The sequence below is a fragment of the Hylaeus anthracinus genome, unplaced genomic scaffold, assembly GCF_026225885.1.
Source record: "Hylaeus anthracinus isolate JK02 unplaced genomic scaffold, UHH_iyHylAnth1.0_haploid 5, whole genome shotgun sequence".
Classification (NCBI taxonomy): Eukaryota; Metazoa; Arthropoda; class Insecta; order Hymenoptera; family Colletidae; genus Hylaeus; species Hylaeus anthracinus.
The window spans coordinates 156,500-182,682 of NW_026535322.1; the positions used below are offsets into that span (position 1 = coordinate 156,500).

The following is a 26,183-nucleotide window of genomic DNA, read 5'->3' on the forward strand; positions in this document are numbered from 1 at the left end:
AGTAGTTGTCCCAGACTGGCCACATTTATTCGATTGTTTATTGACTTTCTACAAACAATTTAGGCACTTTATGTATTTATTACACCATTCAATAATTTTTAAAAATATTTAATTTAATATTCATTTTAGTTCTAGTGGCGAAACGCCCAAGTTTGTCGAGAGATAGTTCCAGTTTTTCACCACTAGAGAGCGCCACTACTTGAAGAAAAAATGAAAAGTTAAAAAACCTTATCCTAGTTTAATTTTAATGTGCTTGAAAGCTCTGTTATGCTAGTAGTATAGTTAAATTGTTATTATTTAATTTAATAAAACAATTTATCTAAATATACTGTTATGTTGGTATTTCGATCTTTGTGTCGCTCTCTAGCGGTGAAAAAGTGGAACTATTTCTCGACAAACTTGGGCGTTTCGCCACCAATGACGTCACCACTACGTACTTTTTAATAATATTTAAACTTCGCAAAAACATCTTTAATACAATAAATAATGACTGTTTAACTATAATAAAAGCATCGTAGAACTTAAAATCATTATTAAATTGAGCTTAAGTAATGTTCGATCGAATACAGCCATCCAATTGCCATCTAGCGGAGCAAAGCGAGCATTTGTCCGAGTCGATAATCAAAGACATTTCGCGAAAAAACGTGGTACGGTAACCAAGAGTGTGTCGCTTCTTAACGTCATCGTGAAACATTTAACGTGGTATTCGTGATACGGTAATTAGTTTTACGTGTAGTTTTGAGCAGGATGTCGAAAAACGAGGAGAAATTCGACGGAATGCTGCTGGCTATGGGTCAGCAACACGAAGGCGGTGTACAAGAAGTGAGCGGTATTTCGTTGATGGTTTAGGTTATGTTTCACCTGCGCGAGAACGGTTTCCTTTCTTTCTATGTAAATTAGAGTACTTAGAAATTGTCGTATCTTTTCAGCTTCTCGACACTGTCTTTAGTTTTCTCGCGAGGAAAACGGATTTCTATACGGGAGGAGGCGAGGGAGCTGCGGAAAAAGTAATTTTCTTTTCTTTACTTTGTCGTAACCAACGGTGCTTTGTCGATGGTTTTTTATAATGCGCAAACATTATAATTAAAGTTATCGCATATCCATTGCATTTTAGCTTGTCACTAGTAAATTTAAAAAACACCAAGCTACTGCTTTCGCTGCCACTGAAAAAGCAGAGCGCGCAAAACAAGAGAGGCGTCGTAAAGAGAAGCTCGAAAAGATGAAAAGAGAGAAGAAGGCGGAGGAGGAGAAAATGAATTCCGAGTCGAAAATTGTCGAACTGACAGACGAACAGGCTGCTAAATTACAAGAGGAAATAGATAATAAAGTAAGTATATAACGTATTTATTTAGTTGGTCGATTCGTATAATATTTCACTCGTATGTATCTCATGTTTCTGTATAAAAGAAAGCAGCGAAAGAACCGCCTGCCGTACCTGGGCCTAGTGGCGATAATGCAGATAGCATCGGAAAGGAAGATAACATAGAAGAGGAGGAAGAAGACGAAAAGGAAAAAAACAAACTCAGGCCTAACAGTGGAAACGGTGCAGATTTACCCAACTATAGATGGACACAGACGCTTCAGGATTTGGAGGTGAGTACCAATGATACAGATAACAAAATCAGATGCCGGATTCCTTGATTTTAAGGTAATGGAAATAGATTTATACATTCTCTTACGCTAACATAAAATTAAAAAATAGTTTGAATTTTGTGGTAAAATAATGTTATACTTGAAAAATAGGAACGATATAAATTTATGAAAAATTTGGCAATCGATACGTCCGATAAACATAACTTAGAATTGATCGCCTTCGACGATGAACTCTTACGCTTCAAGTCGTACTACTTCTCCAACTAATTCTTCCTCGGATTGTTTAAAATAATTACAATATTAAGGTGGCTACTGCCTGAATAACAGTCCTATAAGATATTCGTTGAAAGCTTGTTTCGTAAATATGTCTGTAAATTGTTTAACAGAAACGTTCTTCCGAATTTGTACATCTCGAGAGGGGACAGGGGATAGGTAAAATAAAACAACCGTATCGTTTAGTTCATAGTCTGACAGTTTCTTGTTGAATCGACGATTATTTAATACGCAAGTAATATCACAGTTGCGAAAAGCGATTTACACGATCGCTCTTCATTGCTTTTCCGTCTATATCCTGAAACGACACCACGAAGGTATCTAGGTTTGATTCAGGCGTTTTGTTAGTAACAATTAAATAACGAACCCTAAAGTAATATCCGCTTAGTTTACTCCTGTTTCGTCGATTGTTTCCAATTGCCCTTCAACATTGGTTGAACAAGTATTAGCGTTACTTTCGAAATTTCGTTGTACGACAATGTCGCTATTTTCAAATATAAATGTATCGTAATAATCGTATCGTTGGTCCTTTTTATCGGTTGACGATGCCATCCACTAGACACTCTCGATTCCGTGATCGGTCGAGAACTCGAGCAATCGCCACGAATGGAAGAAAGATATTAGCGATCGTATCGGTCTGCGTCGTCTCGCTTTATAAGAAAGGAAAAGAAAAACAGAACGGAACGGAACGGAACGAAAAATGTTACGATACTCGTTGAAATTGGAGGATTCGACGGTCCTCGCGTGGAATACCCGAGTGAGCGTCGAGCTCTATGTCGTTCCGCGTTTACTAAAACTAACTTTGTTACATAAATGTAATTACCCAGTTTTCTCGTACCACACATCGAACACGGTGCGATACAGCCTTTGAATCTTTATCTTATCTCTATTCGAGAACGTCCGATCTTTGAGTTTGTTTAATGCTATAAAAATGTTTGAAAATATACAGTCGGAAGTTTTCCGTTTGATCGCTTCGGTCTCGCTTGGTTGTTCGTACGATCGTAGATCTTCTGTCTCGCGTTCATCAACGGGCTGTAAACGTTTAGGGGCGATTTAATCGTCCACGGTTATCCGACTGCTAACACCGATTTTCTTTTCTTCAGCCTTAATGATACTTGTCACGAATTCTCACTGAAATCAGAAGTAAACAAGGCGGAAGCTAGAACGGGGAACACGTTCGTAAACGCAGCGCTTCGCATTTCGTATCGTTCGATTCGAGTGTTAGAGAAAATAGACACGAAATAGGCTCGAATCCTGCGGCGATCGCAGTAGGACGCGTTGGATCGCGTGCGGCAAAACTATCGATACTCACTTTCCATGTAAAGGATCCCGAGAAGCAGGCCGACCATGAATAGGAAGCTCATCGTACAGACGAGCACGGTGAGCTGATTCCTCGCGCAACAGGACTTCCTGTAGACGGTTGTGGGTCTGCCTAGACCGTTGACAACGGTGAAGTGGGTGCTACTCGCCACCGAGGCGGTGTCCATTTGTTTCGGTGTCGTTACCGTGGGCGGATGAATAGCCGCGAGATTGGCGAGATTCGCGGCTGTTAATAACAACGTGCCCGACGCGGCACTCTGCAACATACAATTGCGGTCGCGGTCGCGGTTCGGTAAAACGGCTTTTGATTTTTTCGATGTGATGGTTGTTTCATCGATTACGATAATCGTACATTTCACGCGAGTTGCTTACGTGTGTACTGGCGGTGGAGCCTTGCGACGACGTGGATCCTCGCGAAGGAGAGTTCGGGTGCAGATGACGAGCCCAGCTATCATTTTCGCTGTCTCTCTCGCTCCGTCCGACCAAGGACGGCCTTGGGATGTGCCAGGAAAGCGGGCTACCCGATACCGCCGTCGTATCCACGGTTGACGTCGGTGTCGGCGTCGGCGTCGACGTCTCCTCGATCTGAAAGCAACGTAAATCGAATCGTGATGCTTTGATTGCATAAGCGATAATGTAGCATCGCGATAACACCTCTGTCTCGCCCGCATATCCTCCACCTGCAACCGCGTGTCGTTTATCTATCGCCGAACAACATACTCTACACGCAGTTACGATGTCTTTGTTTTATCTCTTCGACGAGCACGAGCGCGGTTAAATTGACCAATAAGCACATTAAATGGACGTTTAAAACGATCTGTGTTTTAAACGAAACCAAACACCTCTCTCTTGGTTCGATCGGTAATTTCCTGGCGTATCACGCGACTCGACATTGATATCAATTAACCGACTAGCCGAGGTCAACGTTGGAAATTCCTCGTGATAACTGGATCGCATCGCATTCGTTGCTCTGTTTTTACACGGGAGCACGATAAACAAACTTTGCATACCAGTCGCGGCGTTTTCGTCATAGTGTCGAAACATCTTATTGTTCTAACGCTGTTACGACATCTGCGGGTAGTCTTATTATCGCGTTCTTGACGCACCGACGCAACGTCGAAAGACCAGCAGGAACGATGCATCGAATAACCAGGCATCGCGTCGTCCGATGTCTCGTCTGAATCGTTGAATTCTATCCTCTGTTTTGTAGAGTCGATCATCGGCCGTTGCAATCGAACAAAAACATATTTATCGTAGAGAGGAACGAGTTCTCGAGATTGCTCCCAGCTTTCCTCGACGGAAGAATTTCGGCGTCCACTCGGGGCCATGGGATCCCAACTGTCGGCATTCCGGTTTCATCGTTGCACAACGGTGGTACTCTCGAATTTTGCTCGTCCCGTGGTAACGTTCTACGCTATTTTTTCCGTTTCGCTTCATCGTCGTTGTCGTTTCCTCTGTTCGTGTAGCACGATCGCGAACATGTTCAGAGCCAACGTCGAACCACGAGTATTTCCGCGACTTTGACACTGTGGATGTCCCCAAGTTGATACCTATACATCGATTACGCCTGTTAATTGGCCATTTTCGCACGTAAATCGGTCACGTTTCCCACCGTGGCGGTAGCCTACCTTGGTCGTTGGCCGCCGCTCAAGGTCCGAGATCGCTGCTTTTATTTTTTTCTTTCGTGCCCGTGGTCGATTTTTCAGCGGTGCTATATGCTCCAGATCGAAGGTAACTGCTCTAATGGAATGCTGGCCGAGACCGCCATCACGGATTTATGTGTCCTGTCGGGCGTGGTCGATTCGGAAAGTAACGTGGAAGCAGCCTTGCGATGGATTTTTCTCGATCGACGATCTAGAGATCTTCCGAAACTACGCGTTACGCGAACAATTCCACTTTTGTAAAAAAATAAATTGAAAGATCGTACCAAGAGATCGAATCTTGTCGACGATGCAACTAGATTTCACACAATAAAATCGCGAATGGAAATACGGTTGGTTATCAATTGCTTCGAAGGATTAATACTAGGAAGATTGGTACTCGCAACCCGTGTATGCTGCAATAGATCCTAGACAATGGAAGAGAACGGAGGTGGCGACGAATCCAAGTTTCATAATCGAATCTCGATACTTGGCCAGTGCGCGGTGTCGCGGGTGACAAGCATTCGTTACCAAGCCGGTATATCTCGAAATTTTTTGCCGATCTAGAAGGCACAGCAAACCATTGAGAGAGTGAGAGAGCAATCCAAGCTCGTGCGAGACCGAGAGGAGGAGAATGGCCAGAGGAACGCTCAAAGAGAGGCGTCGTTAAGAATTTTTGTGGAATTCGATACACTGGTCAACCTCGAAGCGTCGCCGCACCTGTGCTGGTCCCACGTAACGCGACACCCTGAAACTCTTAATTTCTTTCGCTCACGCTTGTTTCTCGTGTCTGCGCCCACTCTTATTCTTTAGTGTTTGGAAAATGTCCCATCGAGGAAGCCAATAGTTGGATCGAAAATTCGCGGATCAGCAGACACGTTCAACTACGCTTTCTCATTAACGATACATGTATGTTAGTTACCTACTCGAGGCGATATAGATTAGCACTCGTCTAACGAGTAACTTGTCGCTGCTGACTGAACATATCATCATAAAAAGATATATGTTACAAGGTAACGATAACAGATGCCGTGGTTTAACCTTGTACATCTTGAAGCGGATCGCTATGGCTTGCGCGAATTACAGAGTACAGAGTACAACTTGAAAAATAGGAAAATCAATCGACTGGAGATGTAGACCTATCTATGTAGACCTATCTATGTAGAGCTGGCCACGATATCGTAATTCTCTCTTGTAGAGAAATAAAAAGAAAAAGAAAAAGAAAAGACTCGCGACGTATTATTGAAAATGACTCGAAGAATCCGACAGCCCATTATTTTCCTCTATTAAAAGATCGCGGAGAGGCAATAATTTTAATAAAGCACGGGGGTTTCGTCACGCTTTCGTTCTTAGTTGGCGGCGTCTTCGTTGTCCCGTTTTCGCTCCGATCTCGCCACGGTAAACGTTGCCTCACGGAAAACATAAATCTAAGACCTCTTTGCCGTGATTGTCTACATATTTTGCAACGCGCTGGGCTCATTACATCGCCGATTGCACGGTAAAGTGTTTACCGTCGGCAGGGAGAGTCGAACGAAAAAGCTACAAGTCGCTCGATTACGTTCTCACCGTAAGTCTCTGAAACTGCTTTGGGTCTGCAAAACTCAATGGACTGGACTGAATAGGACACGGATTACCGACACGTTTACGTTTACGTTTACGTTTACGATATCCATTATGAAACTATTAGAGGATTACAAGAAGAATCATTGGTCTCTCGAAATCTATAGCGATCCATATCAAATCTTTTACAAAAGGTTTTTTCAAAACCTTGGACAAATTTACCAATACGCTTATACCGTGTAACAGTGCGCGTTTCGCCTATTCACGACTCGCGGAAGTTTGACCGCGGTTCAGCTACACGCCGGAGCGTTTCAATTTCAAGAGCTCTTCGTTCCTGCTCGTCCAACACCGTCGCCAGATAAACGCATTCGTTCCGTGAGTTACGAGTTACGACGTTACGACGTTACGACTGAAAGAGAGACCGGTGAAAACTCTCCAACACGCGCGCGCGAGTACACACACACACACATACACACAGAGGAACGAGTTTGTACACGACGGTACTATCGATACACGCGGGACGATTTAGGAAACGGCTTTCTTCCTCTTCTCCGGCGGTTTCTTTATTTTAGCAACACTGAAAGATTCTCTTCGGGTAATACGAGGACTTTCGTTCTCTCGGTTGGCTGTTAACCGTGCAAGTCGAGACGAGTGTTTGCCAAGAACTCGTACGCGAAAATCACTCTTGCTTGCCTCGCAATGAAACAGACGCTCGGATAAGAGACAAACATCGAGGAGATCGACCGTGCGCGTATTTCATCGACGTTAAATTTATCGATACATCGATTTTTACCTCGGAGAAAATGCTGAATCGAACGGTAGCTCGATATTTTGCTAGTGCTTCAACGAGAACAGAAGCGTTCTCGATAATGATGGATGATTACCGATAAGGACTCGCGGTGCATATCTCATTTCGATTCATCGCGCAACCTTTTCTACGGCCTTTTTTCTTCTACATAAATTGACCTGGTATCTACTAATTGGCAATCAGACCGACCTCGACGATGCATGGAAAGAGGAAGGCGAGAAGGACATTTAGACAAGTGCCAATTTACGTTAGGCTTTTCACGTGTTTTCGTCCGCGAATCGCCCTCGACGCCAACGGCGGCGGCGACGCTGACGCTGACGCCGATGCCGCCGCGCCGCGGCGCGCGCCGGGGGGAAATGAGGAATAGACTGCCAACATCGACAGGACCTTCGTTATCGCTCAATGTCGTCACGGAAGCTACAAAGATCGATGCATCGCGGATCTAAAGAATAATCGCATCCGGTATCGTTAAGCCGTTTCAAAGCGATCATCGCGACACGGTACGCGCGTCTCGAATGTTACGAATAGTTGTCGAGACAATTGCTTTGTAATCTCCATTCCGTTTAAATAATCGTCGATGCGATTAACTAGAATCGCTGAGTAGTCGTCGATGTGCAACTTGAACGTCTAAACATAGCTGTATTATAGGTGTAGGTAGGTGATCGCGACTCGGATCATTTCACAGCGGTCCTCTTTACACTTTAAGCTCTCTACGAAAAGAAATCCGTCGACGACCGATCGCGACTCGGACCTTTCCTAGGTCGTTTCGAAACGACCCGATCGTTTCCGATCGATTTGCATTTACAAACTCCGGCATAGAGGGCGCGCCGAAATTGCGACACCGCGCATGGATTACGTCTCGACTCGAATCAGACATTCGAGTTGTATCATTTGTCTTGCTCGTCGCTTCTCCTATCAAATGTCTAATTTTCTTAGTTTTTACTTCACTTTCGCGTCGAACGATACATCTTATAGCGCGTTGGTTGTTGTCTAACGAGTCGCGACGACGATCCATCAGAGTCCGTATACGAATTGAATTACTCGCGCAACTACATTGTCGCATCGTTTTTCTTTCCATGTGTCTTGTATCACGAAGTAGGATAAGCGATTGTTTCGCTTTTTACTGCATAAAGATGTACGGTAAAAGTATAGGTAAATAGTAAATACCGAGTTATCGTATCGCGGCGAATCTAGTTGGTATATTCAAAAGTTGCAGTTGACATCGATTAATATCATATTTGTTAGAAAAATGTCACGGTGCTTTGGAATACGGAATGAAAGTTTACACGCATCGTTTTCTATTACGTAACCTAACGAAATGTTTCCTTAATTAACCCGCCAGCCGCGTAACAGTGAATTACATAATTATCTACGCCGTCGTTTGGCGGTTTAACCGTTAACGTTTCGTATCGGTCTCATAATCCGTTAGTCATCAGTTTTGGCCGTTTCCATCGAACGTGGAAACAAGCGACACGCCTAACACGGAAATGGACTTTAAATGCGTGACAATGTAGCAATCGATGCACCGTTTCCTGAAAATAACAAGAGTTTGCACGTTTAGCAAAGAAGATTAAAAACCAAGATATTTCAAAGCACTTTGTATCGTAAAGAGGTATAAAACGTAAATGCGAGAAATGGTCTACAGGTGTTTAGGTTATCAGCTTTTAACCGGAGCTACCGATCTATCGATATCATTTTTCGCCTACGCGTTTTGCCCCATGGCGGCTATCCTATCCTTTTCTCTGAGTGTAATAATGAGATGTACTCAGAATGTGCGCAGAAATGTCGGCCTATATTTTCGATGAATATCTGAGAAGCGAACATGTATTACGGTACAAGGTATTTGGCTTATTAATTATTCGCGGTGAATAGTGTTACGGTATACGTGTACCGCGACGTGTCGCGTAGCCCGTAAATGTATGGTATTAAAATTGTTTTACGAGAGTAACGCGATCATCGAGACTACATTTCAACTTACAAATTCAATCAAAGTTTCATCGTTTTCTTACGCGTTCGTAGACACGAAAATAAATCCGATACACCTCGCGCATCACGTAATTATTGGCGTTTTATTAGTCCTGGAATGTCTAGTTCCTGTTGGATAACATTTGTTACATTTTTATTTCCGGACTTTCTCGAATTTGATGAACATTTTATGTAATTGATTCGCGTTGCCGCCCGATCGTTAGGAGGCGAACATTGAAAGTCGAACGAGAAACATTACGATTTGCGCGTGTCCGTTACCGTTTCGTTTTCACGTTGAATTATTTCGTTCACCTGGATCGCAACGGACGCTTCTCCGTGGCGTGAAAGTCCGGCGAATCCATCAGCGTTTTGTAATCACGATTAAATCTGACGAGCTACGGAACCGAGGCTTCTCGATGGCGGAAGGAACGAGACGAATAGAAAGCAGACAGTGGCTGAGAAAGACGCGCTGCGGGGTTCCGCGATTCGAGCGTTTTTATCCAAGAGTCAGCCGCGCATCTCCGAGACGCGAGAAACGAGACACTTGGACGTTTGCAGCGCGCAATACCTGTACGGTACGTACACTGGCGCATGGCGCAACGGCAAGCAGTTGGAATCTTTGTTCAGGAACTTACGTCTCGAACGAAATCCTCGTGTCCGTCGTTGGAAGCCTCTTCCACATTGATTTCGATTCCCGACATGATTCGGGTTGTTGCTTGTTCGTGCAACCAAACCACTTGGAGCCACGAATACACTTCGTGACTATCGAAACTATCAAAGTTGAATTTGTCGGGTCTCCGAGGAAACCTTGCACCTAAAAGCTTCACTATTTCTTTTTTTTTGTACTCTGCTACCACCACTCTCGTAAACGGCTGGTGATTCTGAGCTACATACACGTATTCCACGAGAAACCCACTCGGATCACCCCTCGAACGATTCCGCAGCTTCGGTGTTGATTCGCGCGCGACTGTTCCGGAGGACTAGCTCGACGGAATCTCGGACAGCTGAATATCCTTCGGTAAGAGTTCGTTGTCCTTTCTCTCCGTTTCGGAAGCTGAGAGCAGGATTAACGTATCTCTCGACTGTCGGCGTTGTTATCTCCCTGTTCGGACGAGATTCCTCGAAAATCGTCGACGAATTCACAGTTAGGGCGATCGCACCGGAAAACCGTAAGAGTCGTTGAATATCGTGATCGCGTGAGCGTCGGTGTACGCGGTAGTACCGCACGCCGTGTCGTGATCGCCTCTCTCGCACGCGTGCGACTAGAGCCGCCGCACATCTGGCCTTTGGACTGACTGCCAGCACACGGCAAGATCGGTTTTATACCTTCGTATCTCCCACCCAGGGTGACGACCGACCGAGCTCGCGCGCTCGCGGTACGTCGATTCTGCACGCGGCCAGCTCTCCGGCTTACCATGGCCAAGAGGATCGATCTTTCGTTTTTTCTTCCTTTCCGGACGTACGTGTACTTGTTTACCAGGAACACGCATACAACCACGCGCAACGGGGAGCCAGAGGCGGTGGCGGTGGCGGTGGCGGTGGTTGTGCCGACGTTGATCTTGACGCAGACGGGTCTAGGCGCAAGGACAGACCAAAGAATAAGGGAAGGAAGGGGCCCTATCCGTCGATCCAGTTGCCGGATTCTTTGGATCTCTGTCCGTGGGCAAAGTCTTATTCAGCTCCTTTTTCTCGCTTCCTGCATCCGAGGCAAGAAAATCAGATCGGACCACGTCTCTTTCGACGAATCCAGTAATTTCCGCGACTCGCACTTTCCATTACTCGTCGGCGTCGTTTCGGAAGAGTGCGATCCTCCTCCTTGAATACTGACTGCGAACCAATTACACGCTCTTCGATACGCTTTCTGCGTTTCATCGAGTTCAATACACGCTCGTTCTACGAATGCCTTTTTATCCTCTCGACCTTGAATTTTTCCTCTCTGACTTGGAGCTTCTAAATTTGGCTCGATTGGCTTAGATCAGCTCCCATTTAACGTCGAGGTTTTTTACGTGGGTGTCGGAATGACGTTGGAACCTATGCAGCGAATCTTTTTCGTTGTAAACCTGTTGCTCGTTTCTTCCGATCGTTTCCGATCAGGTATACGCACAAAAATAGAACAAAGCAAGGGCGGATGCAGTTGTCGCGTGGGAGGTAGATTCCCGTTGAGGTAATCCTATGTCACGATATCGTCCCATTACGACAGGATTCGCGTTTCGAATCCGGGTCACGAGAGACGGGCAACAACCACTGCCGAGGATCACGTGCCACCTCGATACGGGTATTGGAATTACGTGTTAATATTGGGTCCCTGCATTCTCGAAAAGTCGCATCTAACGTTACGACATTCTCGAAACAGGTCGATTCATCGTGCAAGAATGTCTGCTCGTCGATGCATCAGCCTAAAAAATTATCCTCCTCAAGTCCTCCTGATGGAAAGCTGGTGAATCGTTTCACCGTGTCATCCTGATTGTCAAACTATATGTTATGCCACGGCGTCGCGACGCGTCGCATTGCAAGGAAACACTGTTTGCGCAATGTTTGCCGATTTCATCGATTAGTCGTGGAACCTTGAGCCACCCGATGACCATAGCCTTCGATGGATTGACTGCCGGTAGTGACTGGTCCCGCAAACCCTCCAACTTTAATCGCTTCTCGGAAACTTGTCGTCGCATCAACTGAATCTGGAACCGAGGACAGTCGCGTACGCTACGAATACGCACGGGTTAACCATGACGGGTGAATTAGATCGTCGCGTCGCGTCGCGCCGCGCCGCACGTTGTTCGGACCACAACACGATTAAATATTCCGATCAGGAGCCGGATGCTGTTTGCTCTATTTCTGGCAAGGACTGGACATGACTCGCAGCTTCCGTCCTATGCTACTCTAAATCATCGAGGTCGCAAATCTAACGAAACGATCTCGATCGTTGAAACTAAACGCGGTTGGCTGCTCAACCTCCGGTTTATTCAAGGCGAGAACGTTACGTGACTCTCGAAGCTTAACCGATCTGCCAAACCTATCGCGAATCTCCTACGAAATTCCTCTTGAAAATTAAGCATAGCGGACGTTTTCCGGTTTCGGTTCGCTGCGCCTCGTTCTCGTTCTCGTTCTCGTTCGCTCGATGACCTTCCGTTCCGCAGTCAATTCTGTGGATTTTTCATAATAAAGAGAAAGGCACCGTGGTACGGTGGAGGTGCATCGTTGAGTAATCGCAGAGAGGCAAGGCTGCGCGAATCGCGAGCACAAAGGTAATCGTCGTGTAATTAGCAAATAAGACGTTACTTAATCGGACGCGAAGAAAGGTGTTGTCGATTCTTTGCGATCACGCGATAATTTCATTCTTTGTACGCGAGGAAAATTTTCTCGTGCCCCGTTCGATTATCGTTATGCTCGACCAGATACCAGGAAAAGGCATGTTTTTTCCATCGAGTTCGCAGTTGCTTGTACGATTCACCCGATAAGCATTCGACGGGAAACACGTTGCGCGTAACACGCGACGGCAGAAAAGTACCGCGATGTCGTGTCGTCCCGGTAAACCCATCGTGTGTGCAATCTTGCTCAATGAGCGCATTCGCAGGTTCGAAATGATTTTTCGTCTTTTCGTTCTCTTGTTTCTATTGGCACACTTTTGTAATGTATCGAAAAATACTTACTAGTCGCGTTTTGTAATTTCCGATTAACGGAAACTGGTTGTAAGACTGGGTAATCTGATGATTGGCAAGCAAGGAGGGCTAATTCGAGTTACGCTGCCTTGGGCTGTTTAGGTTACGGTGAAACGTATCCAAGAAACGATGAATATTTACGTTTACCAGCAGCGATGCATTTTAACGTAACGTAAATTAATGAGAGTATTTTCGCATCGTGGACAATAGGAGATCGAAGGACGTTTTGCTCGTACGTGTTTGAGGAGATTGCTCATCCTTCTAGACGTTTGACGATACGGGATAACGTCGTTGAGTACCGTGGAAAATATTCCGAGGACACCGACGTCGATGCACCCTGAACATCCACATCCTCCCATTGTACTTGGGTTTTTTTACGTTTGTCGTGTATCTCGGACAGTTCCTAACTATATGTATAACTAATAATGAATAACGGCTAGTCCAAGAGCTTTGTATCTTGATTAGCTATCGATGGAAGGATCCTACAGCATACGATCCCTTCGTATTATATTATTATAATTACCGACCGTTTCTTTTCTTCTTCTCTTTCGTCGATGGCTATTATACGAGCAACGCCAAGTGGTACAAAGAGGAAGACGAACAGTATCCAATCCCTTTCAACCTTGATACACGGCACGTTAGCGCGCTCAAAGTCCAGAGGTGCTCGGCATGGATCGAGAAGCTGTCAAAAGATGCCGGTGACCTTGGTTTGTCAAAAGAAACCAAATAGAACGGTGAATACGATTGTTTGCGTGTAGAGAAAGGAAATCTCGTAAAGGAAAGACGGCGCAAAATTCAAATTCCGCAAAGTACGACGAGGAGTGTAATACGGTTACGATCGGACCGTGCAATATTTTTCTCTATCGTGTTGATCTTGCTTTCTTTCGGATTTCGTTTTACGAGAAACAAATTATTTGTCTCGTTTTGCAAAACTAACAACGACCTGTTTGAGAATTGGTGCAACTATGAAAGCATTATGGGTAAACTTTCCCTATCGTTGCGACAAGAGCAACGGGTGACGAAACGCAACTGGGTGGGTCGCATCGCAAGCTGTGAAACCTCGATATTTCATCGGGGACTCGCGATAGATTTCTAGGCAACGAGAACTACGTTCGAGTCGTACGGCGAAACTGGTCCTGGCGGTTGTCTTGAGACTTGCGACTTGAGAGAACGTGCATGCATGATCGAGGGCAATCGCGTGATCTCGAGAAGCGGTTGTTCGATATGCGACGCGGATATCCGCATACCAGGATCCAGACGAATATTCGGATCGGCGAACGTGAATAGACCAACAGCGTGCCCCTCCTAGCCACCGCGAGTTGAGATTTTACCCCAACACTTGTAAGCATGTTGTACCATTGCGTTTGTACGGCGAACCAACACCTTTGCGTAGAGCGTAGACTGTTGGCTCCACGATCTTGCCTGGGATCTCGCCTCCATCGAGAAGCGAGTAGTTGTTACGCGAGAAGCGGACGTTGCCTACGTACCCGGACGCTAACGCTCTTGTGCATTACGTTATTACGTCAGTGCCAATTCCATCGAGCGATTATCCGACCGAGAACCGTGTATCTGTGCCCATGAACCGTTCCGCGACAACTGAATGCGACTCTATACCGAATCGGAATTTATTTTCGTATTTACGAATCAGAAGATCGTCGCGTATTGTACCATGTATTGTTACTCGTACTCGTTTCACGAGAAAAGGAAAACGGTTCGTCTGGATTCCTTCTAGAGCTTGGATACGCGTAACCGCTTCACCGCGTTGCTGAATAGTAGAGAGGATAAGTACATAGTACGATTAGCGTGAGTCCTCGCGGAACGCCAAAATATGTATCCAAGTATGTTTCACGTTTCCACGCGGTGTCGTTAAAGATACACGCGAGATCGGCAAGCGGAACCGCGTGAGATAACTCGTTCATAATGGAAAATCCCCGTTTCCCGGAAAACGGATTTAATAGAGTCGATTCGATCGGTACCGAACCAAGAGTCGCACACGAACGGACTACCGGAGTCTGCGGACGATTATGCAACGACTTCCTCGAACCACGTAAAAAGTTAGCGCCGACGTTAACTCACCTGTACACACAGACGTTACGAAGGTGTGCCTCTTTTCGATGGCCACTTTCTTTTCGGCTTGCCTAAGATATGGATCGTCCACGTGTTTCGCGACACGTCCAAGATAGCGTTTCCCCAGCATGAGCTTGCACAACTCGATCGACTGTTGTTCTAACAACGTTCTCATAAGATCCGCGACAATCGTAGTCGTCTCGATATCGATTCAAGTTTTCATCGAATAGCTCGCTACGGCCTTTCCTTCCAACCAGGATAGTAGAAAAATCTACTACCGGTATATTTCTGGATAATTACCATCATTGGTCGCTATAAATTTTCACGACGCGTCGTTCGAGCCTGTTTTTGGGTTTACTCGGTTGTTTAATCGATTTAAACGCTGTACCTTTGAGTCAGCAATCTACGACCAAGGTCAGCCCACATAGTCTGAATCTCTTTGAACCGATCTATCCGGTTTCTGGTGACAAGTGTACGCGACGTTCGATACCGTTACGCCGAATCTCAGTCAACGTTATAAAATGGTAATACCAGAATAACGTCATATTTCTCAGCGGTCTGCATTTTTTCTCATCCGATTCAATCTGACGCAACTAGGTAAAAATGTTGTTCTTTAGAATCCAGAATCGACCAGATTTCTCGGCGGGCCGGATCTAAAATGTAAAACGCGCGTCACGTTACGAATGATCGTTTCGATTATGCAATAGAATCGATAGCTCGTGCAAAAATGAACAGCTAGAATTTTATTATCGGCTAATAAGTGTATTGTATTCGCTCTGAAGTCGCATTTTTAGAAATCGATTCTTTATCAGCGACAAAGAATACTTTGTCTGGTACATAAGCGTGTCGGTAGTCTTGTCATCGAGCAAATATTTATATTTAATATTTAAATCCCGCTCTCCGAAATGATTTGTTCATCGATATTAATAACCTGTTGGTATCTGCGAACGGAATACCAGAGACTGGATATAAGGTTTCTTACCGGTACAAAAGTCGACCGACCTCGGTATGCATCGATCACTTTTCGATCGACTCTCGAACGGCTTCTTACCTGTTAAGGAATTACGTACTTTCTCGATCTGTTCGTATTCTTCGAATCCATCATTTTTATAAATTGGCTCGATGGTCGATAGAGGAATTTATTTGAAATAAGCGAGATCAAGTTTTATGAAGAAAAATGAATCGTGAACGTTGGATTATATCGGTGTCGTAATTGCGTCGATAATCTTTCCAATAATAATATGTCCTTTATGCGAAACAAATAGTTGGAATTGTCGTGATTCATTCCGTGTAGCGATAATTGTTGCCTCGAAACGTTGTTCAAGGCGAACACAGCGCACTTAAATCAGCATTGCTAATTTAACGCTGCAAAGTTCCGTTTAGCGCAACTATAATATATGAAACTCTGCGCCATATTCGGAATCGCATCGTCGCATTTATCGTACTTTGGAGCTGCACCTAAAATATTATCGCTTGGACTATCAAATATTTCTCCGACGGGTCCTAGTCCGAAGAAAAAGGAAAAGGAAAAGGAAAAGGAAAAGGAAAAGGAAATGAGAAATGAAAAAAAATTAAAAACAAAATAAATCATACCGATCCGATCGGTCGAACGATACGCAAAGTCAAGGGTGCGTTGACCCGCATATGCAAACTGCTCCGTAAACGTTCTTTTTCGAGATCTTACCGCGAGTTCTTTAACCTCGGTCGGACTCGTCGTTGGCGCGGCGCGGTACGGCGTCGTCGAGTTGCGAACAATCGGGACTCTGTGAATACTTATTTCTCATTCTCTGATCGTCTAATTCTTGGAAAACGCGACGAGACTTAACCTTAGATTTGTAAATACATAACATAGCTCGTTTCGACACTTTAGGCGTGGCTGGTTCCGATAGAATTGTGTGTGAAAATGTTGCCGTTCCCCTGAACGCGATTTCGCGATGATAGATTATGCGGTACAGCCACCTTATCTTGGCTCGTTCTAAACGAGGTCAACGTTTTATGCGCAACTGTCACTTTGCGACCTTGCCGCCTGAAATCCTCGTGAAAAATGGTCTTCTCCTTTATTTTTATTTTAACCGTCTTCCGGAGATATGCATCAACAGCTTCGACCAAGAGGATAATCTTGTCGTGGCTCCTGGTAATTTCCTTTTTATGACACGACGAGATACTTGCAGTTCTCGACTTCCGTCTCGATTAGAATAAAGGTAAAGAGTCTGTTTTGCGATTTGAAATAACTCCGAGATGATTAACAATAAGTTGTCTTTGGAGGAACCCGAGATCCGGGTTCGAATAGCCAGCCAGCTGAGCCAGCCAGTCCAGCCGGCCCGGCAACCCGATCGAGCGACTCTTTGTCTCGGCGTAAGTCTACGAGATAAAAATTTGAAAAACAGGTCAGTGTCTTGATTCCCAGGATGTAACCAGAGTTATCGCGAACCGGTATATCGGCGACAATACCGATGCATTATCTAACCCGCGGCAATCTCGAGTTTCTTTGGGCTTGAAAGAAATTTCTACGGACCAACGACAAGGTCACCTTTCTGGTTATTCTCTTCTCTTCTCTTCTTTTCTCTTCTTTTCACCTGTAACCCTGAATCCCCCTCCTGGATCCGTGTATCCCGGAGCTGTTGCTTCTCGAGTGTTCCTTTCTTTCATTTTGTCTGGTCTGTGCTGTGCATGTACCTCGGTGACTCCCAGCCGCGCCGTCTGGCCACCAGAAAAATGTCTAATTGCATCGCGGGTGCATGGAACTGTCTACACTGGTAAAACCCGATCAGATCGCGATTCCCTCTCTCCTTTTTACGACTACGGGGCTGCTTCCCTTCGTTCGAGCGTGAGAAGGAAACGGAGATAGCTGTAACGATTTATATGCGCGCCGCGTTTATATACGAACATGTGAGCAAACCTGTCCAGTTAACGATAAGCTACACGCATACGCCTGCGTGCTTGTTGTTTTTTTGTCTTTTTTCCGTTGTCCACTCACCCTCCTGCAAAGGACTCGTTCGTTCGACCTGGCCGGATATTCGACTCCCAAGGTTTGTCCGTGCGGAATGATGGAATGCTTGCAAGGTGTCTGGTAGTTGACACTTTGCAGGTCTTTACCGCGTTTACCGTCGCGCCAATATTAGCGTCCTGGGTCGCAGTCAAAGTCACGTCTATCTATATTTACGTTGTTATCGTTGTCCTCGTCCTCGGACAAGGCGTACAAGTCAACGTGAAAACCATCATCGATACGAAAAGCTAGATATATCAACAACCTTACTTGTCTTTGACTCTTTCTTTCGGAAAAGGTGAACATTATACCAGAAATATGATATTTATCCATGAAAACGTAATCTATTTTGCAAACACTTTGTCTTTATTATTCGTCAAAATGCTAAACAAACAAAAAATAGCACTACGCGTTGAATGGTATTTCTTTGACCGTTCCGTAACCGAGCCAATCGGTCTCCGGATGAAGATGTTTTTCCTCTCTGGCGACGTATGTATGTGTGGATTCGTACGTTTCCATTCCACTATGCGTCGCACAGCGCGAGACGGTGCAGTTTTACGTCCAATGTAGTTGTTCGCGCCAATATATTATCTTGCCACTCTTGCTAGGCATACCGATTACTCACCGACTCGCAATCAGCCCAGCCAACCCGGAAGTCTTTGTTATAAGTATGCGTTATTGCATTGTATTATCTTGGTGGTATCGAGTACACGTCTCGCGTGCGTTCCTCTTATCTAGGGAAAAGACAAGATGGTTAACGCGAGTCCATGACGGCTACAAATCACGTTTATCTTTCCGTAAGGACATCAAATCCGTCCAATGAGATATATCAAAGACGGTAACGGTATAACGTTCGACCGCACCGACTACCGATCGTGATGGTTGCAACTTACGATGTGGTAGAAAGATCAGCGATAGGACCGTCAAGCTATGATTGAGAACACGATTTATTGTAAATCGTCTATTATTCAGCGACAGTTGTTACTATGCTGAATCGCATAGACGGCTGTGTTAACGATTAAAGTTCTCGACAGCTCGTACTTGGTTTTCCTTGATCCATCGGTGCTTGACAAGCGCTTGATCGTTAAGCGGAATGAGCGGTCGTTCGATGTCCTAAACCGAAAACGTAAGATCGCGTCGACCTTCTTTACGCATTTATCGTGACCGTGATGAAAAACGAGGAGAGAGGACGCGGGCGGGGTGCACGCGTGTATGACTTTTATGCACGCGAGCAACACATTCGCGTATGAAATAAGAGTGAATATGTAATCGCACCAACAGGTGCACTGCATCACACTGCGTCAATGTTTTTGGTACATATTTAGTCGCGCATTCCAGCTTTAACGATAATCCTCGAGAGAACCAGTTGCAATTAACATTTCTATTTTCAATAACTGTCTTGTTCGATTCAACATTTTCTTCGGATCATCTAACGATTCGAGATCGAAGGAAACGATTAGTAAAAAGAAATGTTACGCGAAAGATGCACCAGCTTAGCAGCTAGCATTACGCGCTATCAGTAACCAGTAACTTTCTTACGTCTGCGAGAGTGAAAGCTGATTACGAGGTTCCTCTTAAATTTTGTCAGATCGGACGAGTTTACATTTTTCAAGATATTATTAATTACGCGAGCCCATTTTGTTTGTTTCGATAATAAATATTACGAAAATTGCCTAGTTTTTGCGGTTTGCGGTTCTTGGAATATCAATTAGTGGCACGCGTTGAGCGGTGATGTAATGATATCATACGATGATGCAAAGTTGTCGGTAACTACCGGAGGAGTCGGTGATGGGGGCGCATTACCAATCCAGTTTTAACACGATTTCAAAGGGGGAAAAATAAAATATTACATGTTACTCGGCAACTATCCATGACGATCGATCGGTATCCGCGATCAATAAAGGCCTCCGTTTTAGTTTCGATTCGTAAGTTACCGAACCTTCGAATTGAAAGTAATATTCCGCGATACGTCGTGCCAATTGTATGTTTGTTTTGTATGTACCAGGCAGCGTCCGATAACCCTTATCGTTCGCAGACTCGTCGCTAGCGAACGCAATCGACTATGGCTTGCATGTTACAAGTGGATGCAAATCCGGCATCGCGTCGCGAAAGGCAGACTGCGTTACGAGCGTGCATGTTGGATCGGACCAGTTCAGGCAAGTTTGAGGCTGAAGGCGAACCGCCTCGATCCACGATCCACGATCCACGATCCACGATCCACGATTCACGATCCACGAAAAGCACTAGCACGCCGACCAAAGTGAAAGGAATAACGAAGGAGGGCGGATGATCATTTCCATGGAGGGGAGAAATATGCCAGCTGTGGAAGGTCCCCGACCTAGCATAACCGCTTCACTGGGACAACGAAACTCAAAATTCTCGAACCAACCCACCCGTACTCACCGAACGAGTTTCTCTTCTCTTGTAAAAACGATTTATCACGCTCCATCCGCTGGACCGTAGCTGGCAAAAATTGGCCAGACAAAGTCATTTCAGGGAATCCCGAAGAGACCGGGATCGTCGTTGACCTTCGGAGGAACGACTCGACGGATCTTGGAATATGATCGGCGTCACCCCTCGTTATCGGCTCTCCTCTTTCGAACCAAACCACGACCTTCGATTATCATTGCGATTATCATGAAATATCATCGTAATCGTCGTTACCTTTCAAAGAGCACTTTATGACCGTTCAAATTTCTCTCTAAACTTTCGATTAATTTATCTTATAAATCGTGTTTACGTTAGTTTGAATATCGCATAAGCGATCGAGTAGAAATACAAACCTCTCCTCCGAGTGTCGCAAATATCGCGAGTGTGCTACACCAGTCGCCAAGGCCGTTGCGGTGTCGGGCAACGATCATTAGGCGATCGCTACACACAAGATACGGTGTACGGTGACACGGAAACGACGGTATTCTCCGAGGAAAAATAGGAAGAAAACCGCAAGAAAAGTCTACCTGCCGTAAGCCAAAATAAAAACCGTCAAAGAACCCCGTCGTTTGTCGCGGTAATCGCGACTCGTTGACGATAGACATGGGGTGTATTCGATGGAACGTGTATTATATTTGTTCGTTTCCTTTCAACGGTTGTTTCATAGCCTTGAACGAAAGTGTTTTCGTTGCGCCTAGAAAAATTGAAAAAAATCAATTCGATCGTTGCAATCGTTCGTTCATCTATCGTGATCGCGAAAACGCGTGATGGATCAGTGACGTTTGGTTTCTGTGCGATTACCAATTAATTCAGACTTCGCCTTGGCATACAGCCGCTTCACTGAACTGTAGGCTGTAGGACGCCTATAAATTCCAGCCTTCCCAACCTCAGGAATGTGGATTTTTAGCGGTTACAATCGCGTGCAAGGGCAAAGCTTTTTGCCCAACATTCCCCACCGCGATTACTACTCGAACGAGGAAAGAATCGAACCGGGCATCCGCGTTTCATCGTATTCGCTCCGCGTGCAAAACAAAGGGAGACCAGACTGGTCCAGCTCCCCGAGGACCGAGCTTCTCTTCTTCGACTACCTCCAAGACGAAGGTAAACGCACCTTTGGCGCGGCGCGTTAACGAAACACGGGTAACTCGCGGATACACTCGCGCGCATTCACACTAAGATGCAATCGTGCAACAGGTGTCGAGACCCAAAGCCACGAACGAAGCCTGGCTGGCTTTGGCTGATCTTTTCCGAAAAAATCATAATTGAGTTTTATAAATAGCATCGCGTGGATTTGTCCTGGTATATCGCTGCATCGCAATCTCGTGGTTGTTGAAATATGATTACGTTATGTGTAGCTATTATATTATACAGAGATGACAATTTTTATTCTCTTATTTGTTCATCTTCTAACTTATCGTATCAAACACGAATCCAGTTGACAAGGTTGTATGAGAAAAGCGAGTGTGTCTGGTAGCTCGACACAGAACTATGAAATCTTTCGCGTCGCTGATCGAGGTAAATTATGCGCGCGATGTTCCTTTCATGTCGCGACATGCGACAATAGTCGTTCATTGCTTGCTCCTAGGGGCGAGGACATCACCTCGAAACGAGGTTAATCGCAACAAAATGGCCCGTAGAAATGAAACCGACGCGTTTGGTTGCTCTTTTCACCCACGATCTTGCTCGAATTCTCGCGCATTGTCGTTGCGATACGTGATCGTATCGCTATCCACTTTGCGCGACGACTGTCGCTGGCAAAAGATATTTTCTTCGCGCTATCGCCATCGCCATCGCCATCGTTGAGAAAGTCTTGCAGCAAACTCTAACGCGAGTCAAACTGTCACCGTCCTTTGCCCGCTTAGCGGATAGAGAACCGCGGCGTTACGATACAACGTTAACGACTTGCGGCATCCGCGGGAGAGAAAAGAGAAACAGCTGGCATTGTAGAGAGAAAGGGAAGAAACGCGAAGGATAGCCGTGGCCTCTCGAGGACAGGGAGACGGGACAGCGTGGAATACCGTCGAAGGCTTCGTTGTTGCCCATCCCGAGATTACGTACCTTGGTCGTAGACCTTACTCGAGGCGAGCTCGTGCTTGCATAACGGCCGAGACTCCTCGGTACTCGGTGGCCGCTTGTTGCCGCGACGATTCGCAATAACGCTTCGAGTTTCCGAACGCGAACATCCCGCTTTACCAGAGCTGCGACCAAACGTTACAACGATGCCGATAGATAACCCGTTATCCGTCGAGTTCTCTAGCGCCTAGAGGTATGACTATCACCCGAACCAGTTGGTAGTTTACTCTAGTCGATCGACAGGTTTCTTTGCAAACCTATCATATTCATTATTCAACGATTTCATGCGTACGTAGCATGCGCGCATTTCTCGAGGATTCGTTTGACTGGTTAGCATTCGTTTACCGCTAGCAACGGTGAATGCAGTTTTCATCTGCCCTTTCGATGCAACAGCAAAGATCCCAGACGGGAGGCACCGACGCGACCAAGGGGAACGGAGAATAGCTGGATAAGTATGATGGCCGGAATGAACAGTCGAAGGAGCGATAGGCCATTGCCGCCAGTATCGTCGCGACGCGACTTTTCTCAACTGGTCGTTCTAATCGGCGTTGACGTGGGATTATAATGACCCGAACTGCGTACTCTTGCGTCCGCATCCTTACTTCTATTGCGAAATCACGACACAATGCATCGCGCGTAAACTCGCAATACCTAGAGACAAGAGAACAAAGCGTAGAGATGTTTGCTTAGGAACAGTTGAATCGAGAACAGTTAGGCACGATTGCTAAAAGATTTTCGGTTCTTTGCCATTATATCTTTTAATAAAGTTTAACGATGCGTCTCCAGAGTTTAAGTAAGACCGAGCAGGAGTGACCGACATTAAAAGTCGTCGAGTGTTACACGACTGGGTAATCTGGTCGTGGCATCTGGCCAAATGAGCAACTGTGAGTCGTGGGCGAGCAACGGAATCGTGACTTTTTATTATGCCTTGAATTCGTACGACGCGGCGAGGTCTTCGAAGACAGAAACACGCCAAGTTTGCTTCTGATCGGGTTCAAACGAAACATTCGTTCGTCTCGCTGGATCACGATCGCGCTTCAAGTATCTTGCGAGGGTACAGATCGAATAAATTGCATCGGTTTCGAAGTAAAGCTACACGTCGCGACGATATCTCTAATGATTAAGTGACTTTATTGCCTCGTTAAGAAATAACACGGGTATTTATTGTATATAGTATACAGCATGAAACGGTTGCTCGATGCAATCGTTGAAGTAAAGCACACTTTTAAGCGACTCTGGCCAGTCTTCGAGACACTCTTTTCACACAGAAATCTGATAAAAAATAACTGCTAGCGAAAAGTTAGCGTTTGGCTGAACCTTTCACTGATTCAAGGTTAACGCAATCTATTAAACAAAGATGAAAATATTTATCGCGACTCGACGGAGCGTGCGAATCGGGGGACGCGGTATACCATATATCGATGTCCTCTCTTGCAAATACGAGCGTCGCATTTTACCGCATTATGCAACTGTATCGGATCTGGAAGTAGGCTGACCGCACGAAAAGTCGCTTGAATTGCACGTCGCTTTTGTCGACACCAGTCCCGTGCGTATCGTGAAAACATCGAAGTCACATTAAGACTCGACTTGGACATGCCATTAACCGAGTCTCGAGGAACTTTCGTTAACTGTGTCGAAAAGTCGGACGAACAACTCTAGGCTGACATTTTATATAACAATAATTTGTCGGTTACTCATTGGCGATACTTTTCGATGCGAACATTGTGCTCGAAACGGACAACATACCGTTCGTTTTCGAGATAAATAGCGGTCAAAGTAAAAAGTGTAAAAGCCGAGATGTCAACTGAACGCTACCGTTGTCTTGCGAATATCGATCAAAGGAGAGAAACGAACGTTTCTCGTCGACTGTATCGACGATGGAAACGATGGAAACGATGGACGCGGTACTTTTAATCGGTACCCGGTGGTTGCTTGTAGAACGATGAAATGACTCGTGGTGTTTTGATTTTATTCAAATATTTTGTTACCATTTGGAATTTCCATCGCAGATCTGTTTTCCGTTGAGAAAAGACACGCACGACGAGCGGGGTGTCACGATTCTTAAAAAAGTTTACGTCCAATTCCTTACGACCGATATCCCGCAGCGAATTCGAATGGCTGAACCACCAAGCTGTTCTAGTTACTAGAACCAACGAAGCGTGCACGCGATTTTTCCACCGTCACTTTCATAATGCAAGCCACTTCCGAAAGTGAATCGACTTATCCGAAGATAGGAGAACGTTACGCGTAATATGTAGAAAACTGGAACATTTTCCACTTTTTCGTGTTCGAAAGGTTCCTGTCTTATCTACATTCGGCACGAGTTTTGCTTCCTTTTTTTTTTTTTTTTTAACAGTAAAAGAAAATAACATTAATCTTCGTTGACCGCTCTAGCTACGACCGAGTACAAATTCGTTTGGATTTTCTTTCGCGAACCTAGAATTATCGATCAATTTCAAGTATTAGGAACTACTACTGTGTCGTTATTCTTGATAATTTTGATAATAAAAACAATTAACAAGTTGCTAATCGAGAGGAATTGCAAGAGAAATTCATGTTACTCACCGACATGTCGACCAGCAAATTGCTGTAGAATCCCTCGAAAACTACACAACACTGGCGCACGATAACTCTTGGAATCTCGGTTGCGTATCAATGATCACCAGAAGAGAAGAGTCGAGTTACACCTATAATTTAACTTGACCGTTCCATCCAATTTCAAACAATTTGTCGTACGAAACGAAAATGAGACCGGATTCGTAGCATGGAGGAGAGAAAACCGAGTACCCAGTTGGAATCAGATGGGAGCCGAAATAGAATGACGAGTACACGAAACAGACAGCTGATTGGATATAAATCGGTCAATCACGGGGACGTATGCGTGATTCGCCTGTAATTCGAAGACTGATCATCGCGGTGACGACGCGAGGGTATTCCAAGATCGAAACCGCGTCGCGATCCAGCGGTGGCGCGTCATAATGGTAACCAGGGGGGGCCATTCGATGGAACCAAGAGAAGAGTGTTGGGGGGTCACGAAGAGGGGATCAAGCCGAAGATGGCCCCCCCGCGATCCTTTTTGAACAGATCAGGCTACTTCGAGAGGGGGTGGGGGGGAGTGACTGTGACGATTGGGGGGTTAAGGGGTGGAGGAGGAGGAGGAGGAAAGGTGATATATGCCAAACCTTTTGGACTGGTAGGGGACTCGACGAGGAGCAAACGAGAAAGGAAGACATCCGCCGAACGAAAAGAAGAGAGGTGAATCCCGCTGGGTAAAAAACGCGCATTCTTGTGTGTCAGCACACGATAGTTATGGACCCCCGGCAACCTTGTCCCAGTAGCGTGGTCGTGCGCGCCCATCCGACGCGACGCGATGCGCGAGCAACGCGAGAACTCGCGACGAAATACGAGCTCTGATAAGGGGTCAGTTGGTTAGCTGGTTCCCTAGGGAGAGAAGATTCTTCCGTGACTCTTCTCTTGGAGAATAATACGATGCTTCTTTCCTCGTCTGTAAGGCTATCTGATCGATAACTGAAAACTGAAAACACCGTACTCTAGCCAGAGAAATTCTAGGGGTTTCGAATCAGCGGATATGGGCGTCGACACAAAGTCTATTCGCCAAGTGTTGGAACGTTTTACCACAGCTAAACGATCGACTGTCTAAAGAATTTTTTGGCGGTTGAATTTGGTCTTGAAATTCTTAATGGTAATGTAACTAGAATTTTCTACTCTAACCTAGAATCATCGGACCGAATTACTCCGGAAGAGGTAGATGTTTACGGGTTGCACATATACCACCAACATCTGTTTCT

General features: G+C 45.4%; 2 protein-coding genes across 7 annotated transcripts in view; one reads left to right on the forward strand and one right to left on the reverse strand.

Moving 5' to 3' along the window:
• The first annotated feature begins 615 nt into the window (after positions 1-615).
• Positions 616-26,183, forward strand: part of LOC128895944 (nuclear migration protein nudC) — a 33,268-nt gene continuing 7,700 nt past the window's right edge. The window contains exons 1-4 of one of the 2 annotated variants that reach the window (XM_054158979.1): positions 616-822; positions 930-1,007; positions 1,115-1,327; positions 1,408-1,593. In XM_054158979.1, coding sequence (XP_054014954.1) covers positions 748-822; positions 930-1,007; positions 1,115-1,327; positions 1,408-1,593 — 552 coding nt within the window. In that variant the 5' untranslated portion in view covers positions 616-747. Of the gene's footprint in view, positions 823-929; positions 1,008-1,114; positions 1,328-1,402; positions 1,594-26,183 lie in introns of both variants that reach the window. The other variant, XM_054158978.1, reaches the window with a different exon arrangement.
• On the reverse strand, positions 2,052-25,251 carry LOC128895945 (uncharacterized). 5 transcript variants are annotated; one of them, XM_054158982.1, is made up of 5 exons: positions 4,815-6,820; positions 4,293-4,736; positions 3,559-3,771; positions 3,179-3,443; positions 2,052-2,997 (listed from the first exon to the last, which is right to left on the reverse strand). In XM_054158982.1, exons 2-5 carry the CDS (start codon positions 4,512-4,514, stop codon positions 2,972-2,974), a joined length of 726 nt encoding a protein of 241 aa, XP_054014957.1. In that variant the 5' UTR covers positions 4,515-4,736; positions 4,815-6,820; the 3' UTR covers positions 2,052-2,971. The 5 variants fall into 5 exon arrangements, with proteins under 5 accessions (XP_054014957.1, XP_054014960.1, XP_054014958.1 ...); XM_054158985.1 differs by lacking the exons at positions 4,293-4,736; positions 4,815-6,820 and adding an exon at positions 24,940-25,251; XM_054158983.1 differs by lacking the exons at positions 4,293-4,736; positions 4,815-6,820 and adding an exon at positions 9,795-10,450.